At 35.5% G+C, this 23,753-nt stretch overlaps 2 protein-coding genes across 3 annotated transcripts; one reads left to right on the top strand and one right to left on the bottom strand.

Moving 5' to 3' along the window:
* Nucleotides 1–14: 14 nt before the first annotated feature.
* Nucleotides 15–4,545, bottom strand: LOC109155335. The gene is made up of 9 exons (XM_019303020.1): nt 4,268–4,545; nt 2,764–3,533; nt 2,427–2,690; nt 1,768–2,280; nt 1,480–1,685; nt 920–1,091; nt 723–839; nt 417–554; nt 15–329 (listed from the first exon to the last, which is right to left on the bottom strand). Exons 1-9 carry the CDS (start codon nt 4,320–4,322, stop codon nt 15–17), a joined length of 2,550 nt encoding a protein of 849 aa, XP_019158565.1. The 5' UTR covers nt 4,323–4,545.
* Nucleotides 4,546–8,048: 3,503 nt separating this feature from the next.
* LOC109155416 (acyl-CoA-binding domain-containing protein 4-like) lies at nt 8,049–19,909 on the top strand. Of its 2 annotated transcripts, XM_019303116.1 has the most exons (18): nt 8,049–8,431; nt 10,600–10,670; nt 11,341–11,404; nt 11,491–11,562; nt 13,038–13,232; nt 13,351–13,428; nt 13,752–13,850; nt 13,989–14,058; nt 14,993–15,054; nt 15,434–15,573; nt 15,972–16,098; nt 16,181–16,295; nt 16,548–16,636; nt 17,402–17,485; nt 17,574–17,762; nt 18,145–18,300; nt 18,630–18,689; nt 19,416–19,909. In XM_019303116.1, the coding sequence occupies exons 1-18, from the start codon at nt 8,270–8,272 to the stop codon at nt 19,605–19,607; spliced, it is 2,025 nt and encodes a 674-aa protein (XP_019158661.1). In that variant the 5' UTR covers nt 8,049–8,269; the 3' UTR covers nt 19,608–19,909. The 2 variants fall into 2 exon arrangements, with proteins under 2 accessions (XP_019158661.1, XP_019158662.1); XM_019303117.1 differs by lacking the exon at nt 8,049–8,431 and having other exon boundaries at nt 10,616–10,670; nt 11,322–11,404.
* The last annotated feature ends 3,844 nt before the right edge of the window (nt 19,910–23,753 follow it).

The following is a 23,753-nucleotide window of genomic DNA, read 5'->3' as shown; positions in this document are numbered from 1 at the left end:
CCTGAAATTCTTTTTCAAATACCAAACTCTGCTGCCTGTTGGATGTTCCTTTCTTTGTGCTCGTTTACATCTGACATGATCATGGCAGCCAAGTATCGCACTCTTAGTTTGTTCAATTGGTCCTTGTTGTTCTTATGCAATCCACATTGCCATTCTGCTTGTGTCTGTCCTCGAAAAGTCTCCAAGTGGCGCATGAGAAAAATGCCACAATCCATCTTGTTCTGGGCATCTCTCCAAGGCATTTTCATTATTTTAGATTTCAGTTTCTGAACTTTCTCAGCTTTGTACGTGGTTTTCATATCAAACAAGAATTTTGAAAAGAATTTTTGCTGCATCAAGTAATTGCATACAAATATTAGTATTCCGTTGTCTTTGTATATCAAAAATACATAATCATTTAGGGTTTCGTGTGTTACCAGATTCGCAATCACATATCCATACTTGTTTTCCTTCTTCACAGTCACTGATGAGTTGTCAATGATGTCGTACCTTTCCATCAGCGGGCTAATAGACATCAGGTAGTAGTGGTTGGATGCCACTATTGGAAACAGAAACTGATATAGCAACAAAATACACCAACATGAGCCACAATATACACTAAAGTATGTATAGTAATACACTACACACAAGTAACTACTAGAATGCACCAACCAATGTTTAAAGACAAAACTCAAGTAGTAAGCAAAATATAAAGCAGTGAATATAATATATTACTATCTTACATATAGAATTTTGTGCCACATAACGTCTGCCACTATGGTCTTGTCCTCAAGGTACTTTGCTTTGAATCTTCCAAACCTCACATCCTCATCTCCTTGTGGGTCCACAACTGTGTATAGCTGCAAAAGTTCAATGGTATTTTTGTTAGAAGTTTAAGCTTTTTAAAGATGAAGTTAGTTTTGCATTTTTGTTCACTTACAGTTGACCATGTTGAAGCAATGAATTTTGTACAACCCCTCTCTGATTCACGAATGTTGAGTATGACTGACCAAGCATCAATTATAGAGACTGCAATATTTGTATCTGGCTTCATTGTCAGCATATCTTTCCAGTAGATTACTCTTCCGTCATACTTGAATAGTTCTTGTGTCCTTGTAATACATATACAGAAGATAATATAAATAAAATGCAAGAATAATGTATATTATAAGTACCAAAGCTAGTAATATTCCACAATAATCAATAAATACACCAAAAAGATATTAGTTACACACCACAATCAGTTAACAAATCATTTGATGTGAACAACCAAACACATACCAAATATGCACTATTAACATATGCATAACACACCACCACTTTTATACTAATAGGGCCCCCATCACCCAATGTGTGGAAGCACACATTATATAACATAAACACACCAACTCTTATCAAATAATGCATCAATTAATATAAGATATTTATACACCAACATTATTATAGAATGCACCAACATATATCAATAACACACCAACTTTTAGAATGTGTTGTGCTTACAGATCTGGGTTAGGGTTGTCCAATACCCATTTCCTGATTGCTTCTTCTGTTGGAGATATTGGTTGGTCCAGATCAAGTACGTATGAGGATGGTCTTGGTCTAATTGGGCTGTTTACTCTAGCTGGTCCTTTGCCCTTGTCTGCTGGTTGTGGTGGGTGTGGTGGATCTGAACCAGGGGCCTCCTGGCCTTGTCCTACTGGTGTGATCTGTAAGATATTTATACACCAACATTATTATAGAATGCACCAACATATATCAATAACACACCAACTTTTAGAATGATCTTACCTCATCATTTATGTTCACTTGTTCAGCTTCTTGCACACATTCTTGATTGGCGGCCTTGGTTATGTTCTCGGTGTCTTCTTGAGCTTTCTCTGTTGTTTGACCATCTAGCCCATCCAATTGGACGTCTTCATTTTCTGGAGCTTCATCATTGTCCTGGTAGTCTTGTGCATTAGCATTCATAGTTGGCGTGTCTCTACTTGTTCCCTCTTGTGACAATCCCAAGCTGAAAGTTGGCATATGATTTAGAAATGTCCTCTTGTTTACTGCACGGACGATTTCATCAACCGCTTTCAAGAACTCTGGGTCACTCCAATAGGCATCCTCTTGCTGGGTAAATGTCAGTTGTCCATCTTCTTGCGCTTTAAATCCAAGCATCTGTCTAGCAGACTCAAACATCTGCTTGAAGGTGTCATGCTCCAATACCGTTGCAGGTGCATTTTCAATCAGTCTTGAAATCCTCAGTAAACTCTTTGCAATCGTCCTTGTGTTGGTAGTAACCTCATCAATAAACTCCTGTATATGCACCAGTAAGTTATGATCAGTCAACAATAAGTAAAGCACCAGAAAAAAAAAAACTCATGTAGTATAAACACACCAATATATACAGAAGTATGCACAAACAAAATACCCCATGAGTCTGTTCAAAGTGTTATGTATACCTGTAATCCATGGGGAAGTGGTGCATCTTCTTCACATGATGGTGGTTGTGGTGGTACATCAGACTGTCCTATGCTGGGGTTCCGGTCACTGCATGGTGTGCTCTGAACTGGCAAGGCAACATCAACCCGCCCATACCCAAAGCCTCCAGATTTGATCTCAGTTTGCTGTCGTTGACGGAGCAACTTAAATGTCCAATTCGCCATTGCAGGGAAGCTCCGTGGGATAGTCCTCCGGTATAGAACAACACGGTCAACATAGAATACCTGCACTTGGTAGTTTAGAGTATTAATATAATGATGAGTAAATAATTACAAGTATGGTTGGGGGCCTATTTACCGTTAGGAAAACAATTGGGCCTCCATATCTCCCATCAGCGCTGTCAAGCCATGCCTGCTTGCTGGCAATGAGTGAGTTGATGAGCATTCTGCACCAATTAAGTCTCTTGATGTTGTGTACATTAAGAAGGTTGTCGATGTAGTTTTGGTTGACATAACCATTAACTTGTGGTTCAACCAACACACTCATGACAAGCAGTGCAAAATGCCTCTTGAACCAAGGGTCAGCAGCTTTTAATGTTAGCATCTTTTCAGCCATGGTATGGGGGGTGATGTGGCCAGTAACCTTCCCAAAGATTTTTCTCCATTCTGCTAGGAGATCAGATACCTGTTTGGATTCCCTCTTAGTGATTTCTATGTCTCCAAGTGGCAGTCCCAAGGTGGCAGCAATATCATTTTCTGTGATTGGGAGCCTTTCACCAGATGGTAGATTCAGTGTGTTGCTCCTAGAGTCATAGCTTTCAACTAGCCACATCCCCATCTTCCTTGGCAGGTTGGTGATGTTGAGATCAAGTATCCTTCCTAGCCCAATTTCTTCTACACTTCTGCGTTGGGATCTGGTCAGTGATTCAATTGGTCTCATTAGCTGTGTGGGCAGTGGCCGTATCTTTAGCTCTGTTTCTTCATCTTGAACCTCATTATCAGAGCTGTCACCAGTAACTTGCTCTTGTATTTCTGTTTCCATTCTATCACGGAATGCCAATGCTAGTTGTTTCCGTTGTTGTTTTGGCTTTGATGATTCTCCTTGTTCTAATGTCTTTCTCTTTTTGTCTGCATGAATTCAGTGATATTAATCTAAACATATATGATACAGCCTCAGTGTTAAAAGATACCGTAATGTAGGGTAAAAATGCACTCATATCCCAAATTAAAACACACAAACAATGTTATTTTCCATTTTTCAAATTACATAGTGCAGAATACACCAATACTAAATTAAATACACACCACAATCATGCTGCTAATGCCCAAAAAAAAACAACACAATATGAGATGTCATATTCTGAAATATACTACAAAACACACAAATATTAGATTAAGATACACCGATCAGCCAAATAAAACACACAACATTGATCTTTTCTGTATTCAAGTTACATATTCCAGAATACACCAATACTAACTGAAATATACACTATATTCACGGTGATAATCCCCAGACAACATAATATTAGATTATGATACAACGATAACCCAAATAAATCACACAACAGTGTTATTTTCCCTATTCAAGTTACATAGTCCAGAATACACCAATACTAACCGAAATATACACTACATTCAAGTTGATAATCCCCAGACAACACAATATTAGATGTAGTAGTCAGGATGGAACCAAAAACACACTAATATTATGTGAAGACACACCGATCATCCAAGTAAAACACACAACAACGTTGATTGCTCTACTCATTTTACATAATACAAAATACACCAATAATAAAGTAAATATCAAATATTGTCATGTTGAAGTTGGTTTTTGTGTCTAGAGTTTGAGTGCATACCATTCGGCGCTGTCTGTTTGCTCTTCGTCACTAGTTGTTTGCCCTTGTTCACCATTTTTTTGGGTTGTCGTGGTCGAAACTGGTCTGCGGTGTAGGGTTTCTGCTTCCTATCGCAAACGTAGTGGTGTGTTTTGACAGTAGCTCCCTGTTTTTGTGCTGAGGCGATCGTCGATCGTCGATCGTCGTCTTCGCGAAGGCTTCGTCGTCGTTGGGAGGAGTGAAACTGCTCTCGTGCGTTGGGATTGTGAATAAGCGAATGGACCGGTGTAGCTTGTAGAAGGAGGAAAAGTCTCATTTTTGAATTAGAATTATTGACTACTTTGCCCCCTCCGTCGCGGGTATGCTGATGTCAAGCGCGCAAATGATGAAATGGTATGGTCCGTTGATCTGCTTTAATCCAATGGCTCTTAGATGACTGCACTGCCGTACCTAATGTCATAGCCGCATGGGATCTCGGCTCTATATATATATATATATATATATATATATATATATATATATATATATATATATATATATATAAGGTTCATATGAGAACACTTATTTAGGTGAGATTGTGAGATCAAATTTTGTGCATCAATCTAATAAATTTAAATGGTGTAGATTAAGTGTGTGCGAACGCGATTAAATGTGTGTGAACACGATTAAGTGTGTGCAAATGCGATTGATCTAGATTGGTCTAGGTGACATTGTGAGATCAAATCTTGTGCATCAATCTAATAAATTTAATGGTTTAGATTGATCTAGATTAAGTGTGTGCAAATGCGATTAAAATACAAACAACCCTTAAAATACAAACGTGTTGATTGGTTACGATCGTTGGATTTTAAAATTCGATGGATAGGATTGATTTAATTATTTATGGGAATTTTAATGTATCGTGCGCCTGTTTTTATGTTAGGGAGGGTAATTTTGAGTTTTTACTATTGATTTAATTGGATCAAACTCTACCTCTACAATCACGCGCATAAGTTATTTTGTCTTTCTCGATCTCTCTCTTTAGCGTACGTGCGTCGAACGACTCTCCCACGTCGTTGGATTCGCCTTCTTCATCAGCAGCGGACGATGGTCGTCGATGAGGACCGCAATGAAGCCAAGCGCGAGAGACCACTAACTCGGGGTGTAGGTCGAGATAATTTTTTTCCCCTTTTGTCATTTCCGTTTTTTTTTTTTTTTTTTTTTTTTTTTTTTTTGTGTTTTTATCTTTGTGTTGCGGTGACTGTTTGGTGGTGGTAGTGGTGGTGGTGGTGGTGGTGGTGGTGGTGGTGGTGGTGGGGGGGGGGTGATATGCATGTGTGTTTCCATCTCAGCCGTGTTGTGTGTGTGTGTGTGGGGGGGGGGGGGGGGGATGGTGGTTCATGGGTCGGACGGTGGGATTGAGGGCGGGTTTAGTAGATTTAGGTTGTTTTTTTTTTTTTTTTTTTTTTTTTTTTTTTTTTTTTTTTTTTAGTACTAGTGCAGTACATTTTTGCTCAAATTTGGGTGGCCATTGTCTTTGTGAGATTAGTGTGGGTGTAGGGGGCGCGCTGGTAGGGGGTGTGGTGGCGGGGAACTGCAGCTGTGGCGGTGCGACGCTAGGAGAGGGGATTTGGGGGTAGGGGCTGCTGGTGGTGTTTGGTCGACGGTGATAAGGTTTTGCTGCTGGCCGTGTTCTGCTTTTTGTTTTTGTTTTATGGTTTTTTTTTTTGTTTTTTGTTTTTTTTTTTAATTGTGTATTTCATTTTGTTTGTGGCACATATTGAGTAATTAAAATTTTAGGGAAGCTTGGTTCTATCATAAGACGATGTGAAAAATTTTCTACTAAGTTTAATATATACATTTTGAAGTCAGTAACATATGAACAGTTCCAAAAGAGATGGTTGAAAATTGTTGAAAGATTTGATTTAAGAAATGACTTGTGGACTAAATCACTGTATGAAGATCGCCTGAGGTGGGTTCCGGTGTATATGAACAATATCTTTTTGGCTGCAATTTGTACAATGCAAAGATTGGAAAGTGTTAGCTCCATTTTGGATAAATGCATGCAACACAAAACTACATTAAAGGAGTTTCTCGACCAGTAAAAAAATATATTGCGAGAAATGGGGAAGATGAGACTAAGGCTGATTTTGAGACATGGCATAGAAAGTCGGGATTGAAATTTCCCTCACCCTTTGGAAAACAAATGGCAGCATTGTACACCCATGCAATATTTAAAAAATTCCAAAATGAGGTTTTGGGAGTTGTTGCATGTCACCCTAATAGAGAAAGTGCAAATGGTGAAACTGCAACATTTAGAGTGCAAGATTTTGAGGAAAATCAAGACTTTATTATATTCTGGAATGAGAAGACATCTGACACTTCTTGCTCATGTCGTTTGTTTGAGTATAAAGGTATTCTGTGTTGGCATATAATGATTGTTTTTCAAATGGCTGGTGTAGCTCAATTCAATATGAAGTGGAGCTTTGCTCTCCATCAAATCAGGATCTTAATAATTTTGAAGAGGCAACTCAAACTAATTGTGCACAGAAAAAAAATGAAAACAATGAATCCAGAAGGGATCAGGTCATCAATCATTTAATAATCTTCAAATTATTTGACTTGTCATTTCTAATTAATGTAAATAGAAACTTTTAATGATTTTTTTCATCTTGATTATGCTCTAGGTGAGAACGTGAGAACACATCATGTGCATCCATCTAATATTTTTTAATGGTCTAGATTAGATTAAGTGTGTGCGAACGCGCATTAAATGTCTAGTAAGTGTGTGCGAACGCGCATAGTCAAGGTACTAAATTAACATTTTTGAAAGTCAAGTGTTACAATTAACACATGGAAAACAGAGAATGTTCTCCAACTTTGGAAAGAAAACCAGTGCTACCGTTGATGCCCTCCCGGAGAACCGTGTATGCCGTCGGAAAACCCATGCCTCTGGAAGTCCGTCTCCAGCCAACAAATCTGTACAAGCTCCCACTCGTCGGAACTCAAGGAGTAGCCGGCGAGAAAACCCAGTAGAAATCCATTCAAATATGTGAACAAGTCACAAATGGAAAGGAGCAGTCTCAAATACTTGGAAATTCCGAAAATAACATATGTTTGCATAATTAAATCCAAGCCAAATGAATTCGGCAGTGGAGGTTCGTGCAAGGAAAAAGAACTTCAGATGGTGGGAAACTAGAGAGATGCTAGCATTCAAGTGAGAGAAATTAAAGCTCTCAACCCACTACGAAAGACGATGAGGTCATGCAAACTGATTCACAGAAGCCTACGAAAGACGATGAACTTCCGGCGACGAGCTTTCGGAAAGTAGACAGCCAATCGGAGATGCGAGGAAGACAATGTGGGAAAGAATCGGAGATGCAGGGACACAGACAAGACGATTAGAGATTATTGTTGTGGTAGAAAGACGATTTTGCCCCTTACATTAAACATTAATTGGTTAATTAAAATTTTCGGTGACATTTGACCGACAATTTGATCGGAGTGATCAAAATTGATAAAAATTGAATAGTTAAGCTACTAAATTAATAGTTTTGAAAGTCGTGAATTAAAATTAATAAAATCATAATAGTAACATGACCAAAATTGAAATTTACTCCGTTTGATATTACCAAGTTACCAACAAGACGTCATCATTAACGTAATAAAATTAAAAAGAAAATCAAAAACCGACTGCTGACGAAAATGTTTAATTGTTGGAAAGGTATAACTAATGATGCTTAAGATACAACACTACTTGTTGTACCTTTATGGAATGAGCTTGTACGTTGCCAACGTATATAGTTGTTCTAGGCGCATTCACCTCAATTTCAGTTCAAATCGACGTTCTTCTTCAGGAAGACAATTCACTGAAATTCACATATACCTGAGAGTCGTCCGAGCTGAACTCAGATTCAGATATTCGCCATCTGGTCTGTGTATATAGATATATATATACATATATATAGAGAGAGAGAGAGAGAGGAAGAGAGAGAGAGAGAGATAGAGAGAGAGAGAAAAAAAGAGGGAGAGAGGTGGTGGTGAATGGCAGCGATGGCGAGGGCGAGGTCTGGCCTCGCATACCCGGAGAGGTTCTATGCGGCAGCGGCCTACGTAGGTTTCGACGGATCTGACGACTCCGCTAAAGGCGTCATCTCAAAGTTCTCAAATGACGTCGCGCTACTTCTCTACGCCCTCTATCAGCAGGTTCGCCTCATCATTGATGCTTCTGTTTTGCGTTCTGTTTCGTATATAAGGTTCTGAATGATCGGATTGCGGTATTGCTTGTTCAATTAGCGTCGGGTGATTTAATGTAGCATCTTGTGAATTGCGGTTTATCTTGCTTAATCGGCACTGATTTGGGAGATTCTTTTTGAAATTGTGCTTGGTGAATTCTATTTCGCCGATATATGGCTAGATCTAGGCTCCCCATTTGTTTTTTTTTTTTTTTTTTTCTTTTCTCTTTATGCTTTATCTTTGCTTGTTGGACCGGCCCCAGTGATTTGTTACTCTATCATCACAAGGGGATGGAGGTAATGCAGACATGTCGAAAATAGTTAATGCTGCTCATTGATTCCTAGTTCCTACACAGTATGATTAGAGAATTAGAAATTGTAATGGTGGATGTATGTTTGCAGGATGGGCTCATTGATTCCTAGTTCCTACTTCCTATGCAGTATGATTATAGAATTAGAAATTGTAATGGTGGATGTATGTTTTGTAGGAGGGTAAGAGAGGGTCAAATGAGTATATTGAAAGCCAGGACTTAAACAAAGCTCAGAATGTTAACTTGAGTATAGGAAGAATGTTAGACCTTGAAAGTCAGTCATAGCCGTATTCCTACGATGTCCTTAACAAGTTAACCATGGCCTCCATAGAATAGGTATATTTGGCATTCTATTTTTTGGCAATTCAATTCAGGCACCTGCTTGGCTACTTCTCCAAGAAATAAACAGAACTTAAATTATTTAATTCTATCTCCCTCTAATCATGTATACATAGGGTTTGATATATTCACTAATATTGAATCAGCGCTTTAGTTAGTCCATTATTCTACTAATAGCTTTGCATTAATTGCATTAGAGAACCTCTGCACCAGCATTTATCATATTCTTTTCAAAACTTTCATAAAGGGCATATATGTAATTTTGATGCATAACTCATGCAAAATTTCATAGTCAACATAGGCAAGTATTTTAAAGCACATTTATGTACAAAAAAAACATGTTTATGCCTAGTAAATACAGTTCAAGACAAACTCTTTGAAAGTGAAAAACACAATGAAGCAACAAAGTTTGGATCTCTTTAAAGCGCAAAGCAAAGTGACATTTACTCACAAAAGCGACACAAAGTTGCATAAATAAAGCCATACTTCATATTCATCAGTCATCACAATTCAACAATTTGAATTTTGATGAATTTGAATAGGACTTAAAACAAAGTTTGCATACGAGATTGGTATTCAAAAACTTAAGGCATTTATCTAGATGGTTACATTTTTGGGGATAGATTAGGTTGGCAGGGGTGGGGGAGGAGTTTTGTGATACGATCACATATCGGCTCCACAAGAGATTGTAGAGTAGCATTTAAGTTGGGGCCAAACCTCCACTCTTGTGTTAGCTTTTGTGGTGGAGTTATGGTCTTGGCTTGAGTGTTGTATCAGTTAGTGCTTTCATTGAGAGGCCAGTGTGTGGCGGGAAAGGGCTACCAAGGACTACTCGATGCTTGATAAGGTTCAAAGGCAACCGAGAAGAGTCTAGAGTGAAAGCTATCTAAAGTGAGAGTCGTTTGCTTGTCCGGTGCTAGCCTAGTGGAGAGGGCAACTTAGGAAAGGGCTACCTAGTGTCGAGAAGAGTCCGAAGAGTGGGCCACTGCGGACATTGGCTTCTCAAGGGGTGGGCAATGATACAATCTCATATCAGCTCTACAAGAGATTGTGAAGTGGTACTTATGTTGTGGTCAAACCTCCACTCTTGAGCTAACTTTTGTTGTGGAGTTAGGTTTTGGCTTGAGTGCCGTATCACTTTGACTCTTGGCTTTTAAGTTTCTCCAACCCCTGCTTTTGGGTGTCCATGTGAGAAGCTTAGTGCAGCGTAAAGGTCACTAGCAGGTTACCCTCTCTGGCCCAGGGTTTAAATAGGCCAAACGATGGAGCAGCTTAGAGGTGCAAACCTATAATGTGACCCAAAAAAATCACTCTGCTAGGGTGTTATGTAGAAACAGAGGTAAATTTTGAGTTATCCTTTTTAATTTTTAAAAGACATTTGAAATTTATAGGCTGAACATTAGAAACATGCCTGTGTTTCAGTTTGCTCATTCTGTTTTCAGTGTCTTTGTAGTAGAACTGATGGTTTTTTATTTTATTCTTTTAACAGGCAACTGTTGGGCCTTGTAAGGTTCCTAAACCTAAAGCTTGGAGTCCAGTGGAGCAAAGCAAATGGAACAGGTTGGCATCAATAACTCCAACTTGTGGTTTCTAATTTAGTGTTTATGTTTGCTAGAGGTTTTCATTAAGTGCTGGTTGGTAAAGTAAATTAAAAAAAAAACTGCTTGTCTTACAATATTGGTACATTAGATTCTAGGTCAGAAGCTTATCTAATGCCTACTCATCTAGGCATGTAGTACTTCTATATCTTTCTATGAAGTGGTATTATGGGCATGTTATAAGTAGCACGATTTCTTATAGTGCAAAAGGCTGCACTTTATGATTTTATTACAGTACTAGTTTGGCTGACCTGACATGACCAAAACCTGAATTGACTTGACCCATAGTTGAAATTCTGAACTAAGTTTGGTTTAGATGACATGTTATCTTTCAGAGGACCTGAAAGAACCAGAACCTGAATTGACTTGACCCATAGAATTTGAAATTCTGAACAAAGTTTGGTTTAGATGACATGTTATGTTTCAGAGGACCTGAAATTTTTTTGGGTTTAACCTTAGCCTGACCTATGCCACCCCTACTAGGTGCTTCTTTTTCTTTTTGTTTGGACAAGGAAATTTTGACCTTGACCCTAGTTATTAATTTACACTGTTAGATGATGGGAATATTTAAAATACATCACTACCTTTCTTAGTGTTCTATTGTGTTCTAAAGGGTTTTCCTACTTTTGAAGCTGGAATGGTCTTGGGAACATGGCTTCCACTGAGGCAATGCGTCTGTTTGTGAAAATATTGGAGGTCTGTATAGAGTTGATTTTGTACCTCTTGCAATAATTTTTTTTTATGACTAACATTTAACAGTTCTTGGTTCTTTCTATGGATAGGAAGAAGATCCAGGGTGGTACTCTAGGGCCTCAAATTTTTCTGTGGAGCCTGTTGTAGATGTTGAAATGAATGTCAGTTGGAAATATTTTGTCTCATTCAGTTTCTTTTACTTTTGTTTATCTCCCTGTAATGCTGATTGCATTATTTTCTGATGCTTGGTAAATTGAGTGTTCTATAACATTTACGCTGATTCAAGGATATTTTTTCCCCTTCATGCATATGAGATTTTAAAAGCAGGTCCTGCTAGCTAATATTACCAAGACATTTAGAATGAAAATAGTTGAAATCCATTTAAATTTTCATGTGCCACATCTCTTTAACTTGAGAAAAGTTGAGGAGATTGTAAATTGGCCTTTCATCACCCAAGATTCTTATAATTAAATTTGTTTTTTAAAGTTTTGTTTTGTTTTTTTTTTTTTTTGTTTTTGTTTTTGTTTTTTTTTTTGTTTTTGTTTTTGTTTTTTTTTTTTTTTTACATTTAATTTTTTAATATCATTGAACAATTGAAGTTGAGGAGTCTAGCTTATAAGAGCTTTTACATGAAATTTAGGGACAACTTGATTTATAACTGTTAGGGGTCGTTTGGTTCACGGAATGTCAGATTACCTTAGGGAATGTTAGATTGTTGGGAATGTTAGATTACTGGGAATGTTAGATTCCTGTGTTTGGTTAAAATTGAGGTATGTAATATAATCATGTTTGGTTTAGGTTATCTTTTATACACACTATAATATCCTTAACATATTTTCATATATTTTAATAAATTTAAAAATTAAAATAAATAAATAAGATAACGGTATCATATATAATTACATGATTTTAAAATATTAACTAAAATCTTGAACTTGAAAAACAAAATTATTTTATATGCTAACATAACATAATAAAAATAAAATATATATATATATATATATATATATATATATATATATATATATATATATATAATTACAAAAATAATTATATATATATATAATAATAATAATAATAATAATAATAATAAACTAACATAACCAAGGTTATCTTACATTACCTAAGATTTTGAAGGGAATCACATTCCCTTCAAAATCCTATGTGGAGGGAATGTGACATTCCTTGGGAATGTTAGATTCCTTAAGATAATATGAACCAAACACCGGAATGTGAACTTTGGAATGTCACATTCCCTTGGTTATGTTATATAACCTGAACCAAACGCCCCCTTAGGTTTTTATGTCTATTATAGTATTATCTAAGTAGAACACTCTATGGAAATGCCTATAATTTCGGAACAATATGAAGCTCTGCATAAGTTGATAATTAGTTGCTATTTATTTATTTCATTTTTAATTCTTACCATTATATGTTGCACCATGATCCACATTGGGTCATATTGTCATGAAGGTTGTGATGGTAAGGAGATGCCTTCAATTCTTTTACTCATTGAAATGTTTTTTTTGGCTGTACTTGAAATCAAAGTGGAATTTGTTGCATTCAGAATTTTGTTTCTATCTCTTATCTTAACCTTTCTTTTCTTTCCTCTGTTCATATCATCCTTTGCTTTCAGCACAATGAAAAAGCTGAGACCGTTGTAGGAAATGGAAATGCTTTGCCTGAGATAAAAACTATTTCTGCTGAAAATGGTAATTTAATAGAGACTCAAGACAAAAATGTTGTGTCAGAAGACTTTGGTGCAGTTAGTGTGTATGATCAATGGGTTACACCTCCAATATCTGGTCGACGTCCAAGACCTCGATATGAGGTATTCACTATTTCACTTGTGTTGACTATGTAACTATTGAAACTCTTTATTCATCTATTTGTTTCTTCTTTTTTCTTTTCATGTTCTAATCAATTAACGCTTTTCCTTATTCGCACAGCATGGTGCTGCTGTCATTGATGATAGGATGTATATCTTTGGTGGGAATCACAATGGGCGTTACCTTAGTGATCTCCAGGTATGAGCATTACAGGCAGCAAACTACCTTTGGTATCTGTGGATTCTTATTAATGAGACTATTTATATTACATTACTAAATCCTATAATCTATTTTGTGATATGCATCATTACATCCGTAACGCTCAGTCTGGTAGAACACTGACACTTTATTTTTTTTTTTTTTTGGTAGAACACTGACACTTGATTTTTGTTTACTACTGTTGACATTCCCTCTAATCCACTTTCCAAATATTCTGTTTAGCTCACTTTTTTAGTTGCTGGATATTCATTTTTAGTCTTCACTTATGTTATCTGGGTGGATGATGGGGAATTGGTGTGCAGGCTTTGGACTTGAAAAGTTGGACATGGTCCAGGGTTGAGGTTAAATCAGCTGCTGAGGCTTCTTCTCCGACAGTGACTCCCTGTGCCGGACACTCCCTGGTTAGTATAGTGACGGAGATGTATATTCTGCACTAGGTGGTGGCATCCGGTTGTGTTGTATTTGTCATTAAGAATTACCGCATGTTCTAAATTTTATTTTCACTATTGTCACATAGTTGTGCTCTTTCTGTATTACAGATACCATGGGAGGGAAATAAGCTTCTTTCGGTAGGTGGACATACAAGAGATCCTTCTGAAGCTCTGCAAGGTTTGTACATGCCACTAGAACTCGATCTCATTTTGCACAATGGATTTGGATTTTTACTTTGTCAACGACGTTGATGACACAATATCTATTTCATTACTACCTTTCTAAAAATAAAAAGAAAAGAAAAATAGATACTGTTGAAAATTCCAGCTGTTAAAGTATATATTCTACAGATATTCCATGACAGTTCTCTATTTGTGAAAAGAATCTAAAATCCCAAGGAAGACAATTAACTACCATGATTTCCTGTTAAAGAGTATGGTGAAGCCCTATAAAAGATTATTCTGATTTTTGAAAGTGGAAATTGAATTAATTTTGCTTTTTGTCCTCAGTTTTAGGGTTTGTGTGAATAATATCCTCATCTTTAGAATCTTACTTATTGCCTCAACTTTATAGACAGGATTTGAGGATTTCTTTAAATGGAAATAACACGAAATAACACACTAGTACCCCTTTTCCTTCACTTTGCGCTCTTGCTTTACATCTTTGTCCTTCTAGTCAACCTTTCCTCTCATCCTACAACCAGAATGCTCGTCTTTGCACACTAAGAACTAAATGAAAAATTTAGCCTTGCATCCATATCTGTGGTATTTTTCCTGATAACTTCAAAATACTATAGGAGTTTTCTCTTTTGGGCACAGTAAATCTTGGTTAAACAAGAAATGAAAATGAAAAGTCCTCAAGGACACATTTTAGTGCCTATTATTGCTTGGGGTTCCTGTGTAGACGCCTGTCTTTGCATTACATTTTGTGAAAAAGAGAAAGTTATGATTCCCATAGCTCTTTGTGCAATTTCGTTTACTGGATTTATTGTGAATTCAGTTAACTTATTCAGGCAGGAATATTGCTGACAACTTATCAAGATCTTCATTGTCATCTCTTTGACTTGAGCGTAGTTTGGCCACTTAAACACTTTTCTCATTTTCAATTCCAGTGAAGGTGTTTGATTTGCAATTGTGTACTTGGTCAACTTTGAAGACATATGGAAAGCCACCGGTATGCTTGTTTATCTCATTAAAATTCTGTTCTCTTTTCTATTTTATGCGTAAACTTTTTCCAGTATTTCACTTGACAGTTTTTTTCACAATATTTTTGAATGATTTCAACTTATTTCTGAATAATTTAAAAGGTGCTTTTAGATAAAGAACACTATAAATGAAGATTGAAGGATATTTAGTTTTAATTGGGAGTTTCAATTTCAATGTGCTTTTGCATTTCATGAAATTAAAGATTTTTGTATTAGTGATCTAGCATTGTCATTTCCTCTGTTTCTATCTCTGTCAAAGAAGTGTTTAGCTGTTGTGCCGGTCTGGTTGGAATAACTGAATTACTATGCATAGCACTAGCAAGTAAATTTTTGTGCTTGATCTTGTAGGTTTCTCGTGGAGGTCATTCAGTCACCCTTGTAGGGACAAGCTTAGTAGTATTTGGTGGGCAAGATGCAAAAAGATCACTCTTGAATGACCTGCATATTCTGGACTTGGAAACCATGACCTGGGATGAAATGAATATGCTGTATGACACTTGAAAATTTCAGAAGCATGTTTACTTTCCCTTCAGTTTTCTTGCTCATCTTGACATATCTGAAGACTATTGGAATGTAGGAAGTCATTGCACAGAAGTTGGAAAATCCCATTCCCGTCCTAGTCTAAGATTTGTGTATGCTTATTTGATAACATTAGAATTTTGTGCTATTCCGTTGTATTGTAGTGGTTGTCCTCACCATTTAGGTGTTTCTTTCTAGTTAAAGGTGATGTTTTTCAAATATGCTTTCCTTTTCAATCAAGATCTTAAGCTTGCATGCTCTTGGCTGTGGTTGAAATCCTGTGGATTTACATGTAACTGAATAGTAGAACTTGTATTAATTACATATATGCAACTGCATTTATTTGGTTAACTTTTCCTTTGCATAGGGGTCTGCCTCCTTCTCCAAGAGCTGATCACGCTGCAGCAGTGCATGCTGAGCGTTACCTTCTTATTTTTGGTGGGGGCTCTCATACTGCTTGCTTCAATGATCTGCATGTCCTTGATTTGCAAACGGTGAGACATTGAATTCAATTTTTGTATTTATTAGTTGCCTCGAAAGGTTCTGGTTTATAAATGCCATCATTTGAGTATGTAGATGGAGTGGTCAAGGCCTACTCAACAAGGTGAGATACCAAGTGCAAGAGCTGGCCATGCTGGTGCAACTGTTGGAGAGAATTGGTTTATTGTCGGGGGAGGCAACAATAAAAGTGGTAAGGATTTGTGCCTTCCAATGTTTATCTGCTTTTTTATCCTTATAGAACTTAGTAGCTGAAGCTATTAATTTATAACCAAGCTAATTTGTTTTAGTGGTGGTTATCCCAACAATTCATCAAAGATGTGGTTTCTGTTTGGATTTTGAGATTGCTGAGTGACTTTTGTTGTAAGATGCCTCTTATTTGCACATGATTTGTGCTCACTTGGCATCAAACTTTGTTGTGTGTGTGTGTGTGTTCCTTTTGCAGGAGTCTCTGAAATGGTTGTCCTGAACATGTCTGCACTGGTGTGGTCTGTTGTAACTTCTGTTCAAGGTCATGTTCCTCTGGCCTGTGAGGTATTTTTTTTGTTTGTTTGTTTGTTTTGTTTTGTTTTTAATAGGGTTATTCATTATAATTTTATATACTTTACATTTATTTAATCACTTGAAATTATAGAGTAGTCTTAATTTTTTTTTTTTTTTTTTTTTTTTTTTTTTTTTTTTTTTATAATAAATTTCCAAATCATGAAAGTAAAATGCTTAAATGCTCCTTTGATTCGATTTTGATTGTTCCATTTTATTCGGGCATCAACATCAAAGTAGATATGGATATTTTATTTCTTTATGGAGAAATTGCATTGAAAGTCAAACTTTCACTATCCTTCACTTTTGAGCTTTAAGTGGATTGGTAATTTGGTATGAAGGTGGATGTATTTATTTTTAATTGATACTCCGTAAAAGAATTCAAGAACAAACAGGAAGCACCTTAATATTTTTCTATTAGGAAATATACAATTTTCTAATGACCAAATGGGGAAGACTGGAAACTGGGACAATGTCAATGTTTAATTAGATCACCTAGTGCCAATTGCTCTCTTGGGTAACTGAAACAGTGCTGTTTTCTCTTGGAATGATTAATATCCCAGGTTATATTGGAGTGTTTCTTTGCTGTCTTGTTGTATTTTGTTGTGTAGTAGCTACCTTTATCTTAAGTGCTTATTGTTTGATAATCTTAGGCTAATACAAACTCGATGTTAAATGTTTATGATGAGCAGATATTTGGCTATGATGTTTAAGAATGAGACTTTGCTTTATTTACAAAACCAATATTCTTTCTAACAGGGCTTGAGTCTGGCCCTAAGTTCCTATAATGGTGAAGATGTTCTGGTCTCGTTTGGTGGATATAATGGCCAGTATAGCAATGAGGTTAGGCTGGATTATTATTATTATTATTTCTCCACGGCCTTGCTCTATTCACCTTTCTTCTGATTTGAACTTTATCCATTATTTCAAGGTCAATTTACTCAAACCAAGTCACAAATCTACCTTGCAATCAAAGATGATAGAGACTCCAGTTCCTGATAGTGTTTCTGCTGTGCATAATGCTACAAATCCAACCAGAGATTTGGAGTCAGAACTTGGAACAGGACAAGATGGAAAAATTAGGGAATTTGCTATGGACAATGTTGATTCAGAGCCAATGGTACTGTGATTGAAAAAACACTTGTTAGTATGGGTTTTGTTACTAATTACAAACATAATTTCTTCTTAATTTTTGGAGCAATAGTATCTTGGATTGAGGAACAGCCCATATATCATTTCATAAATAATCTTCTGTAGGCTGTAGCTGCTGGTTGTGGAAGAATTTCTCTTAACCTCATTTTTAATTTCATTCTTTCATTCGGTTCTAGTTGGACTATTCTTTACTTAAGAATTCTCAATAGATTTATGATGTTCTACAATTGATATTTGATATCCTATGATTGATTATATTTGAAGCTCTGGCCACATTATGTATGAAATTACAGAGTACACTTTTTGTTTCATACTCCTTTCTTTCTCTCACCATCCCCTGCATTCTACAGGTGAATAAAGTTGATGAAACAAGTGAACATCTTATATCAACCCTGAAGGCGGAAAAGGAGGAGTTGGAATCATCTCTCAACAAAGAAAAATTGCAGACTCTCCAGCTTAAGCAAGATTTAACAGATGCAGAGACTCGCAACAGAGACCTGTACAAAGTAACTTTTGCTACTATTTCTACTGAATTTAAGTAATTAAACTTGGTTCTGTTCCAATATTTAAAGCACAAATAGTTACTGCATATTATGCCAAAAGGAATCCCGTCTCAACTGTGGCCTCCAAAATCTCTAGAGCTGTGGATTTTTATGCCTTCCATGTTTACAGGAAGAAGCTACATGTGGTTAATAGAATAGGTTTTTTTTTTTTTTTTTTTTTTAATTTTTAATTTTTTAATTTTTATTTTTTAAGTAATTAATTTTTCAAGATACTACTGTCACTAAACCTTGAAGTAAATTATTTTAAATCATAAAATTATTTGCGTATATAGGAACTCCAAGCTGTACGCAGTCAACTTGCGGCTGAACAGTCCAGATGCTTCAAACTTGAGGTACATACAATTTTTTTATTTTTTATTTTTTATTTTTTTATTTTATTTTTTATTTTTTAAGTTTACTTGTTTTGCCTATGCATTATTATGTGAATATTAAATTATGATATTATGTTAGGAGATCAAGAGATAATTTAGAAAATATTTTCTTTCTGCAACGGGCTAGGAAATAATCTAGGTAGCCAAAGCATACTAGAAATATATTTGGGGGCCAATTAGAAAATATTTGTATCACACTAACATTTTTAAATTTGATGGGCACTGTACTCCTAGCTCCCCCTTCGCCGTACATGCTGACAGCTGACCTGCGTGAGTGTGTGTATACATGTACATTATATACACACTGTTTTACTTTGGTGTTTGTTTGTACACTACATCAATGGAACCTGTGTGGAATTTGCTGATTAATATTTAATTTAATGAAGAGTCCAAGGCTCCAAGCAAAGTTAAGATCTGCCCCTTAATTGAGTATCTTATCCATTGAGGCTCTTTGTTGGGTATTTTCTTTGAAAAAATTTTGGGCAGGGTGGGGGTCGGGGGTGGGGGGTCAGGGACTCAGGGGTAGATGGTGGGTGGGGCGAGAAAGTGGGTTCCAATGGACTGAACGGAGTATATTTTCCTCAGAGTGGAAGTCAATATGCCTATTTCTATTCATTCAGAAAAAAGACTAGCTGAACTCTTAAGAAGGTTTGGCATGGTTATATAATACCGTATTTGCATTAACAGGTTGATGTGGCAGAGCTACGACAGAAGCTACAGACTATGGATACCTTAAAAAAGGAACTCGAACTCCTCCAGAGACAAAAGGCCGCTTCTGAGCAAGCTGCCTTAAGCTCAAAGCATAGGCAGGGCTCTGGCGGTGTATGGGGCTGGCTAGCCGGAACTCCTGGTCAAACAACTGATGATGATGATGCTTGAGAGAGATACCGAGTACAACCCTGATATAGTGATTGCCAGATTACAGTTCATTTTTTTTTCTCCTTAATTATTTTGTTTTTATAGTTCTTTTAAGAAATCGAACAATAAGAAAAAATATATATATAAATCAGTACTTGTTTAGGACGACGGATGGAGACATAGTGAATTTCTTCGTCAGACTATGGAAATTTAGTTGTGTAATTACGAGTGCCTGTAACTCTGTAAGTGCTGCATGATTTTTTTGGCAATAACTAAATAGTGCCAATGAAAAATATAGATGATTTTTATCATTTATAGGAAAAGAATTGATATTTAATACAATGGAAAATGTTTTCTGCAACGAACGAGCCAGTGCCAATTTGTCACTATTGTATTCGACTTCTAATCACGCCTAAATAATGTTTAAACTCACTCTACTATTCCTATCCTTTACCCTCCTCTTAAGGAAGGGTATTATTGCTACTTTCTCCTTTCTAAAAACTAAAATTTGTGTAGTTAATAAGAGAATTTGATTGGCCTTGGGACATCTTCAATGCAGAAAAAAAGAGGGGAGAAAGAAGGGATGGAGGGGAGGGAGGAATCAATTTATGGAGAGATTGTTAAATTTATTTTTAAATTTGACCACAGGAATTTTGAGTTAAACTTATTTTTAGTTGTATTAGTTGTTAGTATTTAATATTTTATATTGGTTTTCATATGTTACTTTGTTTTGTAGACGATTTCAAATGCAAACTTGAATGTTGTGTACGTTAAATTAATTTATGAAATTATATTTTGTAAATCAAAAATTATTTTATTTTGTAATTTAAATTTATTTTGATTTAAAATCGAATTTGAAATTATAATTATAAGATAGTGAATAAAATAATAGATGATGTGAAAGAGTGTAAGACTCACCAAATAGCTAGGGTGAAAAGGGAAAAAAGTTGGAGAGAAAATAATGGAAGAGATTATATGATGATGTAGAAAAGTTAACTTATGTACGAGTATAACCCTTGTGCCCTTGAAGATCTCAAATCCAACTCTTCTCGCTTCCACTTTCAGTAATTTTATTAGACCAAACAATTTTTTACATGACATGAAATCATATATAAAAATAACACGTTCGGGTTTAGTTTTATTTTATATTAATATTCTTTCAAAAGGCTGAACCTCCACCCTAAGGGTATTTTATATTAATATGTTGACACAATAAGGAGCTGGTTAGTTTTGGGTTCTGTTTAACTCATTAAAATAATTATGTGTTTGCATCAACTTATTACATGATATGTTAACAAATCACTAATGAATATTTACTATTTAAATATTTTGATTTAAAATAATATTAACACCGGTAGTAATAACAACTAGTAGTGCTGCTACTATTAATTATTATCTCTGTCCCATTTTATCTGTCATACTTACTATTCATTGGTCAAACCAACTCTTTATTCTTTGTTTATTTTTGATCTTTAGTATTTTATACTTATTTTTAAATTTAATTTTTTTTTGTGTTTAATAGTACTTTTAGTGTAGTTTCTAAACATATAAATTTTGCATACTAATACTAAACTTAATATTATGAAAGGATTAGAAATAATCCTCGTTAATCAAACCAGACACATAAAATGAGACGGAGGTAGTAATAAATAAAAATACTAATATGAAAGTATGAAACTAGGATTTATATTATTTGCATTACTTTAATAGTTTAATGTCCTTATAAGTTTTATATAATTTAGTAAAAAAAGTTCAATTGGCCCCTAAATCAAATAGATAGTGTAATTGAACTCCATTGTGAGTGTTTTTTTAAAAAAATAAAAAATAAAAAAAAAATAAAAGAAAAGGGTCAAATAGGTCCTTAAACTTTACTCGAAAGTGCAATTAGGTCCCTAAACTTCAAAAAAGTTCAATTAAACAATTAAACTTGTCAAAATGAGTCAATTATGTCTGATTTACCGGTAACCAATAGGTTTTTGGTAAAATTCTGGTTGTTGACCATTGTTCACGACCGCTAAACAAATTTAATTGTCAGCACCTTTTTCCGGTCTTCTCCATCGGAGAAGACGACCGACCGGTCGTGTTCTTTGGTGGAGAAGGCGACCTCAGTCTGGTCGTCTTCTCCACTGGAGAAGACAACCATCTGGTCACCTTCAGTGGAGATAACGACCAGATCTGGTCGTCTTCTCCACTAGAGAATGTGACCAGACGGTCGTTTTATCCAATGAAGAAGATGACCGGTCATAGTTGTTGGGTTAACAAAGAGTTTATAGCATTCTGTTGAATTGCATGCTTGTAAGTTGGTCGGCCGGGCTCATTCCAGAACTCAATGAAACTATGAATTTGGTATTAAGAGTGGTTATGAATTATTTTCTATGGGGCTTTAAAAATGTCAATGGATTATTTGTTATAGGTCATAAAGATTAAGATTTATTAACATTTTGTGTTTAAATCTTAATGGGAGATAGCCCGGAAGGCACATCAAAGCCCCTGCTTATTATATGGGCAAATTATGCCCTGGACACGAGTCCAAAACGACGTCGTTTTTAAGAAAAACGCGTCATTCCAGTTAATTTTTTTTTTTTTTTTTGATTTTGTCTCGCCGTTAACGGCGTTATTCGTTTGTGCAATTATGAATGTACAGTTATGAGATTATGAATGTACAGTTATGGCATTATGAATGTAGGTTATAAAATTATAAACACAGAATTCTGACATTATTAACTTACAATTATGAACATATAATGATAAAATTATGAACATAGAGCTCTAAAATTGTGAACATGGAGCTTCGAAAATTATGATTTTACAGTTATTGAATTATGAATGTACAGTTACGGAATTATGAATGTACAATTATGCAATTATGAATGTACAGTTATGCAATTATGAATATACAGTTATGGAATTATGAACACAGAGCTATGACATTATGAACTTACAATATGGACATATAGTGATAAAATTATGAACATAGAGCTCTAAAATTGTGAACATAGAGCTTCGAAAATTATGAAGTTACAGTTATTGAATTATGAATGTACAGTTACGGAATTATGAATGTACAGTTATGGAAATATGAATGTACAATTATTGAATTATGAACATAAGCTCTGACATTATGAACTTACAATTATGAACATATAGTAATAAAATTATGAACATATACTCCTATAACGAATCTGAAATTAAATTTTTTTTTTAAAAAAAAGAGAAAGAGATAACAGTGCCTAACGGCACTGTTACCCATGTCCAGCATGCATGCTGGACACGGGTCCAGAGCATAACGATTGTATTATATGACTGTCCCTGAAGGATTATCTTGATCAACAAGTGATTATAGCCAAAATTCTAAACATAGCATTGCCCATAAGGCAACAAGTCATAGCACAAATTAAAAATATCAGCACTAGGGCAGTTTCCCCAATATAAAATTGGCTTTGTATTGTTTTAAAAGTTAATTGATGGTGCTAATTTGCTATAGAAATTATTTCACATGAGTCTTGGGCATTAGAATAAATCTTAAATCGGAGTATTTAAACAAAATGATAGTGTCTAATTTTTTTAATATAGTTTTACCCAGAAGGTAAATCAAGAGCACTAATTTTATCAGTCACCCGTTATCTTTATCTTGCCTCAAGGCCTCGATTATAGATATTTGATCTAAAAGGATCTATAAGCCCTAAGTGAATCCTTGAAGGATATTTGGTGTATGCGGGTCTCATTGTCAATGGTCGTATTGTACTCCAGTAGTAGTACATGACAAAATTATGCTAAGTGTTTGGTCATTGGGTTTTTTTTAATAAGGTCTGGAAGACCCTGAATGTGGATTGATCTTTAAAGTGACTAATGACTTATGAATGAAGTTTGCAACTTCTATTTCTAATGCTATGATACACTCCAAAAGTTAAAATTGACTCACATCATGTTGGTTTGCTTGAAACAAACAAGTTGTGATTTTATTTTTACACATAGTAATCACTGCCTGAAAATTTTGACCGGCGCAGTTTGAAAATTAAATTCGTGAAAAATACTTCTTGAACTCCTTTTGGCATGAAATTTTTTCTGGAGAACCTAGACTCGTGGTATTTGATGTCTGTAAAAAGATTTTGTTAAAAATATGCTTTGGTGATTCCAGAAAAATTAAAGTTTTGGCACTGTGCTGTC

This window comes from Ipomoea nil, unplaced genomic scaffold (assembly GCF_001879475.1).
Source record: "Ipomoea nil cultivar Tokyo-kokei standard unplaced genomic scaffold, Asagao_1.1 scaffold2701, whole genome shotgun sequence".
NCBI classification, from domain to species: Eukaryota; Viridiplantae; Streptophyta; class Magnoliopsida; order Solanales; family Convolvulaceae; genus Ipomoea; species Ipomoea nil.
The sequence above is the reverse complement of the archived record's forward strand: the minus strand, read 5'-3'. Positions and strand labels throughout refer to the sequence as shown.